This window comes from Zalophus californianus, chromosome Y, assembly GCF_009762305.2.
Source record: "Zalophus californianus isolate mZalCal1 chromosome Y, mZalCal1.pri.v2, whole genome shotgun sequence".
Classification (NCBI taxonomy): Eukaryota; Metazoa; Chordata; class Mammalia; order Carnivora; family Otariidae; genus Zalophus; species Zalophus californianus.
This window is the reverse complement of record NC_045613.1, coordinates 3,074,882-3,086,956: the sequence shown is the minus strand read 5'-3', so window position 1 is coordinate 3,086,956 and position 12,075 is coordinate 3,074,882. Positions and strand designations below refer to the sequence as shown.

At 43.1% G+C, this 12,075-nt stretch overlaps 1 protein-coding gene across 1 annotated transcript in view; it reads left to right on the top strand.

The window, feature by feature from the left end:
* Window positions 1–12,075, top strand: part of LOC118356653 (BCL-6 corepressor-like) — a 114,758-nt gene that overhangs the window by 59,689 nt on the left and 42,994 nt on the right. Inside the window, 9 exon segments of the mRNA XM_035725946.1 lie at window positions 1,095–1,146; window positions 1,149–2,326; window positions 2,328–2,724; window positions 2,727–2,903; window positions 2,906–3,128; window positions 3,130–3,270; window positions 3,272–3,342; window positions 3,345–3,871; window positions 4,885–5,071. Of these exon segments, the coding sequence (XP_035581839.1) occupies window positions 1,095–1,146; window positions 1,149–2,326; window positions 2,328–2,724; window positions 2,727–2,903; window positions 2,906–3,128; window positions 3,130–3,270; window positions 3,272–3,342; window positions 3,345–3,871; window positions 4,885–5,071 (2,953 nt within the window).

Genomic DNA, 12,075 nt, shown 5'->3' with positions numbered 1-12,075 from the left:
TTTCAATTTGTCTTTCAGTTTTGAATGATAGTTTTGCCACAGACAGTATTCTTGGTTAACATTTATTTTTTTCTCATACTTCTATCATCCACTGCCTTCTTACCTGCAAGATTTCTGCTAAGAAATCTGTTAATAATTGTATATAATTTTTGTTGTATGTGGTGGTAAGTCCCTTTTCCCTCACTGCTTCCTAGATTCTTTGTCAGTGCTCCTAGCTAGATAAGTTTCTGCCCTTCAAGTAGATCGCAGGGTTTACCTTTTCAGTAAAATATTAATCACAGAACTGTCTTCAGATAACAGGGAGAGAAAATCAAAAGATACCACCCCAGTTTGACCCATATACTCTTTATTGATATAGAAAGGAGACAATTAAAGTTCAGTTGTCCCATGGAAAATTGTTTTGTTATATTACATATTGCCTTCCAACATCTAGGAAACGCCTGCAAGCCAGTCCTAACAGGCCTAAGGAGGGGGGAATGTGAGTTCTGTGCTCCTTGAGGGTATTTCAAAGAATATTGGAGATGGTGTCTTCTCAATTGAAAGAAGTGACTTTTGCTGAGAAGTTGAAATTCATAGAATATAATAGATGAGTTAATATATGGTCTTTAAGTGAAAAGATCCAAGATTTCTGTGTGCTTTAAAATATTGATTGAACAGAGGTATGAAGGATGGAGGTACCAAAGCAGCACATGGTCCTAAGAAAGGGATTGTTTAAGGGGAAAAAACAAGGTTTGTGAATACTTTATTTGTAGTTTATCTTTTTTTAAAGATTTTATTTATTTATTTGAGAGAGAGAGAGACAAGCGAGAGAGGGAACACAAGCAGGCGGGGGCGGGGGGAGGGAGAAGCAGGCCTCCCGCTGAGCAGGGAGCCTGACGCGGGGCTTGATCCCAGGACCCTGGGATCATGACCTGAGCCGAAGGCAGACGCTTAACAACTGAGCCACACAGGCGCCCCTTGTAGTTTATCTTTAATGTTTTTTGCTCTAATGTTAGGCTGCTGTCATATTAAACCAATTTGCAGATTCTCTCCAGCTTGGGTCCTGCTGCTTTGAAGATATATGTAAGTAGTAAACATGTTCTTCTTTTGAAAAGGTAGATGTGACTATAGCCCATTGGATTGGTGGCCTGACAGCACTGCACATGGACACAATGGCCTGATCCAGAAAGGCCTCTGTGTCCCTGAAAACATCATCTGTTCTAGCTTGTGTGGACTGAGCTCAGAGAAGGGTCAAGAGGGTGCCATGAGCACTCCAGGTGGTCTTGGATTTTCTCCTGAGAGATGTCCAGAGATACAGTTTAAGCCAGATACACCTGAGACAGTCACTGTTTCTGGAAAACCCCCACATGACTTCAGTGCTATTTCCAAAACGCCACCTAGAATGCAAAAAATTTCTATGCCCACAGCAGAAACAGTGAGCTTGGATAGCCCTCTCCATGAAGAACAGAGCGCTCTCAACATCAGTGATGCTGGTCATCTGCAGTTGCCCTGGGTCCGTGCTTACATGGTGAGTGCCACACCATCCATCTACCCTTTCCACAACTCAGCAAATAAGTAGTCACTGAATGTGTACTGCACCTTGCTACCTCGGCAGTCCTACAGCTTGCCCAGGCCACTACATTCTCCTGTCTGCACAAATGAGGAGCATTTTCTCTACCTGCCACCACCTGAATACATCAGTCCCCACATGCCATCATCCCTGGCTTCACCTGTAAGGCGCTCAGTGCCTTTGGCCACCCCAGATATCCCACCTTCGGTCCACTGTACAGATAAAAGCCTGCCCTGGAAGATGGGTATCAGTCCTGGGAACCCAGTCAATTCCCATTCCTATCCTCACATCCGGAATAGTGAGCAGCCTGGGTTAACCTCTGCCAAGATGGTAACCAGTGGCCTGCTAGGCAACGCATCTCTACTGTTATCCTCCTTGCCTCAGCCTTCATCCCAAATCCACGTTCCCTCCCAGGCTGCAGACACCTACTGTGAACTCCACAAACAGTACACCAGTCTCTCTACCTCTCCCTCAGCTACCTTATCAAAGCCAGATATGATACTTACCTGCAAGTTCCCTACACCTAGTCTTTCCAGCAAGTATCCTGAAGATCCTAAAAGTGCTCAGCCAGTTCTTGGGTATACCCAGAAATCAGCCGGTGAAGACAGAAAAGATGGCAGTTCACCTCCTCCGTTAAAGAAGCAGATGGTTGCAAAAGTCAGCATTAATAAGCCACTAGACTTGTCTGCTGAAGTGGTTGATGTAGATGCTTCCAAAGCTGACCGTTTGAAAAAGATGGCTCCCATGATCCTTGTTCAGACCAGAGCAGGAAGTGGCTTTAGCATTGTCCGGAAGTGAGATTCTAAAAGAAACATCATCTCCTCCAGGAAATGGCTGTGCTCTCTGTAAACCTAAAATCATTAGCACAGTTCCCTTATCCTGGGTGGTGCCTGGGCAGAATCCTCATGAAGACAAGAAAAGTAAGGATATACTACTGAAAAACCAGGCCTCTGGCTGGGCAATACCACAGCAGCAGACTTCTTTATGTCCCCATGTGGGTGTCGCAGATGCCATAGTAACTAACACTTTGGGGTCAGCATTTCCTATAGGCCACCCAGCCTCTGTGTTGCCAGCCCCAGATGCCAGTGCAGATTGCTGCAAGGCCACTAGGAGCTCCACAGAAAGAATGCCGTCCATTATTTGACATGTGGGCCAATGCTCAACTGTGCCTGCAAAAAGCACAATGGTGACCCAAGCTACAGAGGGATTGAGAATGGCTTCCTGTCAAGTTCAGTATCTCTGTCTCCAAATGAGGCTCTCAGGTCTCCACCAGTTCCCTATCCCAGCAGTTACTGCCCTTGCCCAGTGCCTGTGGGCACTCCTGTAAGTACCCTCTCCTTACATAGCAAGGCACCGGCTACCCTCACTCAATTGTGATGCCCGATGGTAGCCTGTTTCTTAGGCACCTTGCCCCAAAGCCTACACTGCCCCATGGGCTTTGCACTGGCCGGCCAGAGTTTGTGACCTACCAACATGCACTGAGGGGGTTGGGTATGGTGCATCCTATGTCCATACTTCACATTCCCAGAGAGATCACTAAGGAGGAGGGAAATCAGTGAAGTGGTCCTGGTCTCATGAGACAAGGACCCAACACTGCAGAACCAGTTTTCCAAGATGTTGGAAGGTAGCAATAGCAGGTTATGTCCAGAAGTCCCTGCTGACAGGAACCTAAAGCCAAGCCCCAGGTGGAATCAAGGAAAAATTGCTGTGAAGAGCAACAAACGTGTCTGTAGATCATCTCTGGGAAGAGCAAGGTGCTAAAACCTACTCAGATATGTCCAAATTGGGCTTCACAATGAGAGTGTTGGCCAGAACCCTGAATTCACCAAGTCCTGTACTGACACAGCCCTGCAGCCACACCATGATTTCATCACCCTGAGAGAGGAGTTGGAGTGCTTCAGTGATTTCCATGAAGCTTATACTGTCAGAGAGGCCCCAGGCCAGTCAGTCTTCAACTTAATCAGTGAGAATGTTCCAGCAGCAACCAAGAAGGAGAACCTGGGGATGCCAGTATCAACTCCATTCCTGGATCCAGCTCTGGGGAATGGGGGTCCTACTGTGACTTTTGGTAAAACCCAGAAGGATCCCAGTGCATTCTGTGTAAGTAGTGCTGCTCCAAGTGTGGATGTTGTCCTCACTCCTAAGAAAGACGGAGTTGATAAGGCAGAATCCAGCGATGTCAAAGTTCTGAAAGGAAAGTCATCGAAGCTGGCAAAGAGAATTGCAAATTCTGCTGGTTATGTGGGTGACCAGTTCAAGTGTGTCACCACTGAATTGTATGCAGATTCCAGCCGGTTTAGCCGTGAGCAGTGGGCCTTGCAGGTGGGCACCTCTACCCAGATTTCAGTCAATTTCCCCATCTTTTTTTTTTTTTTTTAATGTGTAAAGATGACTCGGGGAGTATGGTAGGACAGGACATCAGACAGGGTTAATGAAGTTTATGGTAATGTATATGTGTAAAATGTGTCCACTAAGGAAACATAAGTGGTAGCACTTAGGAGGTTCATGTGTTAAGATACATTAAGTTGTTCTGTAGTTATTAAGAAGACTCCACTCAAATGCTGCTAACAGAAGTTTTAAATATTGCAAAGGGTATGTAAACACTGCATGATGTTTACATATCAATTTGATTTCTTTGCTTTTACTGTGCATTAAAAAATGTCAGAAAAGCATTGAGAGTGCCTTACACGATACTTGGTGGAGGTGTGTTTCAGCAACGTGTGTGGGATTCGTACAACTTTCCTGCACACACACACTCCTTAAATGGGATGTAAATTGTACTTGACTTTGTAGCAAATTATAGTTCGTTCATTAGATTTCTCAAAGATTTTTATTTTTACTTAAAAGATAAAGTCAAATTGCTTTTGTAATGTCATAAGGAAAGTTGGCTCATAATATTAAAAATGGATGTTTACATGAATGTAAGTATTATGAAGCTATTATTTTGTCTATCTGCCACTAAGTATGGGATCAAATTTCTTCTTTCAGATTGCAATTAGTAAAATATTATGTAAACCTTTAGAGTTAAATTTCATTTTTAAAAATAAAAAGTTTATACTCTGTTTATCTTTGTTAATTTTTTCCTGCTTTTTATTTAAATTTTTATCTCACTTTTTCAAAAGTGAATGTCTCTTTGCGATAGTATATACATGTATACATATACACATTTATATAGCATACTAGCCAAATATACCTAAGACATTATGAAAAGAATATAGTGCAAGAAACTTATTTCATAAATTGTGGTTGGTTTGTAGCAAATTTCTCTTAAGATGAGGCAAGTAGGTTTTAAGGAAAAGTGTTTTTATTTAAATACATCTCCATTCTCTGTCTAGCATGCAATGATGCACTTCTCAGAGTTGGAGATGAAAGAAATGAAAGGTAACCTCCCAATGACCAAAGATGCTGAGGTGTGCACATTTAGCTCCACTGACTGGGAAAAACTGAAAAGAAATGAGGACAAAAAGCCAGCATTAATAGTCCCGGAGGAGGCCATTGCTGGCCAGAAGAACACTGAGACATGTAAGTAAACTCAAGAAGTTTGTGTGTCATGCCACATCTGTGAGAATAGGGTGACTCAATTCTCAGAGATGAGAGAAATTAAGACCATTATATAGTATTAGTTTTAAATTGAGAGTATTATTATAACCTGTTGTCCAGTTAGTAGCTGCTGGACTGTTTTTTCCATTCATGGAATTAAGGCCTCATTGTCCTTTTGAATGGTGTGGCATGCATAATGAAACAATTTTCTAGGACACATTTTCTTTTTTTTTAATTTAAATTCTAATTAGTTAACATACAATACAATGTTGGTTTCAGGAGTAGAATTCAGTGGCTCATCACTTGCCTACAACACCCAGTGCTCATCACAACAAATACCCTCCTTAATACCCATCACCTCCATATAGTTGTCATCCTTCCCAATGTTCTCTTGTGGTTGACATCAAGTTTCATAGCATCGTGGCCTGGAAATATGCATGCCAGCATCTTGATCTTTCTGCCCCGGTTGAGTGCAGATTCGTGACCCGGGATGTGATCCCTTCAGGAGACTCTTCCGTGGGCACTGGAAGCTAAGGTGTAATTCTGCTGCCTTAGACAGAAATGCCCTGAATAGGTGTGTTAAGGCCACCTGGTCCAGTGTGTCATTTCAGCCCTTGTTTCCTTGTTCCTCTTCTACTTAGATGATCTGTCCTTTGCTGTGAGTGGGATGTTCATGTCCCCTACTAGGATGATTTCCTTGTTATCCGTGAGTGGCTTTAAGGTGGTGATTAATTGCCTGTGCTACGTGGCTGCTCCTCTCATCATAGGGGCATATATATGTACCGCTGTTAGACCTTCTTGTTGGGTAGGCCCTATTTGTAAGTTATAGTGTCCGTCTTCATGTCTTCTCATGGTCTTGGGCTGAACATCTCATTTTTCTGAGAGAAGTATGGCTACTCTAGCTTTCTTTTGATGTCTGTTGGCATGACAAATGCTTCTCCACCCCGTCTCTGTCCATGAGGAGGTGTCTTGGGGCCAGACATGAGTCTTTTGTACAACAGCTATCCATGGGTCTTGTTGCATTGCAGTTTTGTGTGATTTGATGTGGTGTGGTGTGCATTTTCTAGGTTCTGCTGCTGCGAGTCTCTCGACTGGTACATTTAGTCCATTTACATTTAGAGTAGTGATGGCAAGATATGAATTCAGTGCCCTTGTGTGAGCTGTAAGGTCATTGTGTCTGTAGATTGTGACTGTTCCTTTCTGGGCTTTGTGACTTTTGGTGTCTCTTTGTGCTCAACTGGTCTGCTTTACTATTTCTTGCAGGGCTGGTTTAGGGTTCCCAAATTCCTTGTGTATTTGTTGGTCATGGCAGTTATTGATCTCTCCTTCTCTTCTGAATGACAGCCTTGCTGGATCAAGGATCCTTGGCTGCATATGTTTCCCATTTAGAACAAAATGCCAGTCCTTTCCTGGCCCACCCGGTGTCTGTGCACAGGTCTGCTGCAAGCCTTCTGTGTCTACCCTTGTTAGTTCAGGACTTTTCTCCCAAGCTGCTTTCAGACTGTTCTCATTCTCCCTGTCATTTGCAAGTGTCAGTCTGATAGGTCATGGGGTTGCCCTATTTTTGTGGATCTTGAGGGGAGTTCTCTGTGCCTCTTGGACTCAAATGCCTGTGGTTTTCCCTGGATTAGGGAAATTCTCAGATATCACTTCTCCCACTGACTCTTCTGCCCTCTTTCCATGCTTTTTCTTCTGGATCTCCTGCAATAGGAATAGAAGTTTGCTTAATATGAAGTCCCTAAGATGACTTTCGTGATCAAATAGTGTTCTTGTGCTCTTCTTTTCAGGTTTATTTTTCCCCATATTTTCTCTGCTAGAGCACTGATTGTCTCTTCTGCTTCAGCCATGCTCAGTTTGATGCTCTCCACTTGGTCCTGCCTCTCAGTCCTAGCATGTTCCACTCTGGCCAGACCAGAGTAGAGTACTTTTCTCTCTAGAGTGACGGGTTTTCTAGAGCCAGTCTTTTTCTTTTCTCTTCTTTTCTTTTTTCATTTGCAAGCCCAGCTAGTATGCTTTTGACCATGGTTTCAAATTCTACTTCAGACGTCTGACTGATACCCATATTGATTCAATCCCTGGCTGTGAAGACGAGTTCCTTGCTTTCTTCTGGGGCGAATTTCTCCGTTGGGTCCTACTGTCCTGAAGACAAGAGGAGAAAGGAAAAGAATGAAAAAAAACATAAACAGGGAAACAACAAAAGTACCAGATACCCCCAGGACCACAACAAAAACAACAACAACAAATGTAGATCCTGGATGTGTTTTGGTCCGCTTGGGCAAAGAATCTAGATTGCAAAATTAAAGAGAAGGAAAATAAATACAACCAGATGAGTCAAATCTGAAACCTATATACGTGTGTGTGTGTGTGTGTGTGTGTGTGTGTGTGTGTGTGTATTATAATGGAAAGTATCCATGAAAATGAAAATTGAAAGAGAATACACAAAAAGAGTTGAAAAAATTTAAAAAAATACTGAAAAGGAACAAATCTAAGAAAGTGATATGTATAAAGTAGAGATAAAAATGTACCAGAAATGAAGAGAAGGAATTGAAAGAACAAGAGAGTAACTGAAAAAACAATCGCAAACCAATGAAAGACCTAAAGTAGAAAGGATGCTAGATACTCTTCTTCCCCTAGAGCTGAAGCCTCGCAGTTCTCTCTGCTCAGGAAACTTGGTGGGAGCAGCTGTGTGTGGTGGTCTCCTGGGGAGGGGGCCTGTTGTGCTGACTGCCCACAGGACTTGCCCTAGGGGAAAGGCTTGTCCAGGGCATGGGGAAGCAAGGCCTACTTGTGAGAGTTCCCGGACTCCAGTAGGTGGCGCTGCTTTCCTCCCTAAAGTGTTTCAGCAATGATGGGTGGGATGAAAATGGCACTGCCTCCTTCTGGGTATTTACTCCAAAGATACAATGTAGTGATCTGAAGGGGTACGTGCACCCCGATGTTTATAGCAGCAGGGTCCACCATAGCCAAACTGTGGAAAGAGCCAAGATGTCCATTGACAGATGAATGAATAAAGAAGATGTGGAATATATATACAATTGAATATTATGCAGCCGTCAAAAGGAATGAAATCTTCCCATTTGCAATGACATGGATGGAACTGGAGAGTGTTATGCTGAGTGAAATAAGTCAACCAGAGAAAGACATGTATCATGTGACCTCACTGATATGAGGAATTCTTAATCTCAGGAAACTAACAGGGTTGCTGGAGTGGTTGGGGGTGGGAGGGATGGGGTGGCTGGGTGATAGACATTGGGGAGGGTATGTGCTATGGTGAGCGCTGTGAATTGTGCAAGACTGTTGAATCGCAGCTCTGTGCTTCTGAAACAAATAATACATTATACGTTAAAAAAAAGAAGAGAAGAAGAAGAAGGGGAAGGAGAAGGAGAAGAAGATAGCAGGAGAGGAAGAATGAAGGGGGGGAAATTGGAGGAGGAGACGAACCATGAGAGATGATGGACTCTGAAAAACAAACTGAGGGTTCTAGAGGGGAGGGGTGGGGGGATGGGTTACCCAGTTATGGGTATTAAAGAGGGCATGTATTGAATGGAGCACTGGGTGTTATACGCAAACAATGGATCATGGAACACTACATCAAAAATAATGATGTAATGTATTGTGATTAACATAACGTAATAAAAAAAAGGCAGCTCAATAAATAATTATTGGTGCATCTATAAAAAAAAAAGAAAAAAAAAAGAAAAAAAGAAAAAAAAAAAAGAAAATGACACTGCCTCCCCTCTCTAGTCCCAGGGCTGAAAATTCCCGGCTCCCCACTCTTGAGGGAGCCTTCTCGGAAGGGCAGTCAATCGCACTTGTGTCCCCTGTTTTCTGTCAGAACTCTGTATTCACATGCTTATTTAGTTATTGATTGATTTTCTTATGTATGTATGTATGTATGTACTTACATACTTATGGTGTCATGTATTTAAGTACTTATTTATTTGTCATTTACTTTGTTTTTTCTCAGGCCCGGGACTGAGTTTCCAAAGTCCAACTTTTAGGGACTCCCGTGGGCAGACCGCCACTTTTCCTCCCTCTTGGTGCCTACCTTTGGCTGGACCCATCCCACAAAGGTGGTCACAGGAAAGAGCAGCACTTCCCACTTTATGGCAACACAGATCACAGAGCCAGCACCTAGCCAGCAGGTTTCCACACACCCATGCCTGGGAACAGTGCAGGATCTAGGCCCCACCTATTCTTCTGGCATCACTGGGGATCCCCAGACCATGCTGTCACACCTGGGATTCTGCTCCAGTGGGCAACCTCAGCACCTATAAGGCGGGCACCACGGCAGACTTCTAGAAGTCCCCAGTTTGTGCTCTGCAGCTTCTAATCCTTTGCCAGTAGACTCCTGCAACAGCCTCCTTCCTCACTGCCCTATCTTCAGCTCTGTCCCTGGACACTCAAGTCTGCACATCTCCTACCATCCAAAACATGGTCAGCTTTCTACTTGTAGGGTGGCACTATTCCTTTGACCTCACATTGATTTCTCGGGCTTCACAATGTTTTGATAACTCACTAATTGTATTCACGGGAGGACACAAAGGTGCTGTCTCCTTACACCTCCACCAGCTGAACTCCTCCTCAGAAACATTGTTTTCAAAGGAGCACTGACCCTGAAGTTAGTAATACTTGTAATAGTTTAATGCTTTATAGAAGCCTAGTCTTTTTGGAAGAGGCTTGTTTAAAAAAAGTAAGTTAACTTGAAAATACAATGGTCAGGATTTTCATTTACCTTGTGATTTTACAGGCACCTAAGTTTTCACTTTACAAGTTGACAAATGATTTGGGAGTCTCCTCAAACTTGGGAAATTCATTAATAGGAACCATCACAGGGGAAGGACCAGGAGGTGTTGGTCCCTTCCTTCTTGAACATGTAACTGTAGTTTCCTTTGTCTTACTCTTTGGTAGCAGCACACTAGGGTGTGCTGTCACAGGGCCTGGGCTTTGGAGATTGAAGCGATTGGAAGAAGCCTGAGTCAAAATCAACAAAGATTTCCCATGCCTCTTCTGTAGAGGATCATACTTTTAACATGATTAACCTTTGTTGAGATACTATCATTACCTGCAGCAGAGGAAATTGGTAACCCTCAAAGATGTCAATATTCTACTGTTTTTTGTTTTGTTTTGTTTTAGAGCTAAGTAGGCATGCTGGAACAGAAGTTAGTTTGCTACCATGGTGACATGTAAATATTGCTATGGTGATGCTTTTGTGAGGGGTAGTGGTGTGATAAAACTATGATAAATTTGGGATGTGTATGCTATGAGAGAGCGGGTATGAAACAATGAACACAGCTACAGTCATGCATGCTTGGATGACATGACAAAAGTTACCTGACCTCCTGCTTCTGGAAGGGCAAAAAGTAGCAACAAGGTTGTCAGACTCTGATGGTTTGGAGTCCTGCATATCTTTCTTCTCCTTTGTCAACAAGGGTAATCCTGTGGGTAGTTTTGAATTGACCTTATTTGAGAAAGTCTAAATTGAGATCTCCAGTAGTGTGGCACGGAGCCCTCTGCCCTGTACCTGTTAGCCTGCGTGTCTTAGGTAGTTGGGGGTGGTGTTCATGGTGATAAGGCTGAAGGTGATGATATTTAATGTTTTGGGAGGATGACACTTAGTGAATCAGGATACTTGACATGAGAGACGGTACTAAAAACTTCTCAATTATTATTCATTTTTTTCTTATAATGGCTTGGGGGCAATTTGAGGGATGCTGTGGATGGACCTAGCTTTGGAAAAGATTGTCTTGCAAAATGGGAGGAATACAGCTACACTTAAGTATGGGAGAGTAATTTTAGTATGTCTCAACTTCAGCAATAGAGGGTTCCTGATAATAATTGAGGTTAAGGAGCCATAGTCATCACAATGAAGGGTCCCTGGGTACAAGACAGGAGGGGATCAGCTGCAAGATCATGCACAGGAATGTCATCCCTACTGAGCAGCAGTGCTGAGCACCTGTATAGCATGCTTGCTTTCCTGGTGGGTGAAGAGGTGCCTTCCCCATCCAGGGAGCTTTACCAGGTGGGAAGCCTGGAGGATATAGAGGGGAAGTTTATTTTGTCCAGATGCTGTTCAGCAAGGAGCAGAGGGATGAAGTCCCCCACTGAGTCAATTCTGCCAATGTGTATGAAATAAGTCAGCATGGTTCTTCCAGGTAATTTTGAATAGGCAGGAGATGGTGAGTATTGTGGCAAAAATTCAGGTGTATTACAAATAAATTAATCTCTGTGTTAGGAAGATGCTGTGAGGGTGAAAACTTCAGTGGAAAACCTCCCTGAGAAAGGTGCCTTTTTAGAAAGTGTCAACAGTGTCAGAGATATGGGTGGATACATTAGACCTGGAGTTAAATTGTAAAATGTGGATGTGGGATTTAAAATACTAGGGTTTGATAGATTCTTATTCTTAAGACACGTGTCAAGGAACATACAGTGAGGTTCTTTGTTGCTTAAACAACAATTCTGTTGTGGATTTGAAAGACATTGTGATATCACATAGCTAATTCTGCCTTCAACCACCTGGTTTGAGTCAGGTGTGAAAAGAGACACTGACAATGAAGGGAATGGAGCCTTGTCTTTATAGTGAACTTAGATACTTGCATATAAATAAAGGCATAAAAGAGTAATGTTAGATGGGAAAATAGTGTTGCTGTGGATGTTCATGATGTTACTGAAGCGCTCGGGTCTCAAAGCCCTCCTTGTGGTTTGGAAATGGGACCACCTCTTCAATAATGTGAGAAGAGAGGACAGAGAAGGATTTGTACTAATCAGATTGAGTTGTGTAAAGTTGCCTTTGAACTTCTGCATATGCTAAGAAATCTTTCCTTTGGCTTTATTAATAAGCTTTTCTTCCCAGTGTCCTTGGCCTACCCAGGTTTCCTGCCTTCTTCTGCTTGTCTTGCATGTGTCAGTAGCAGTCTGGGCAGTAGGCTTAGAGCTCCATAGCCCTTTAGGAGAGACCATTGCCTGCTTTCTTTTAGCACTGTTTT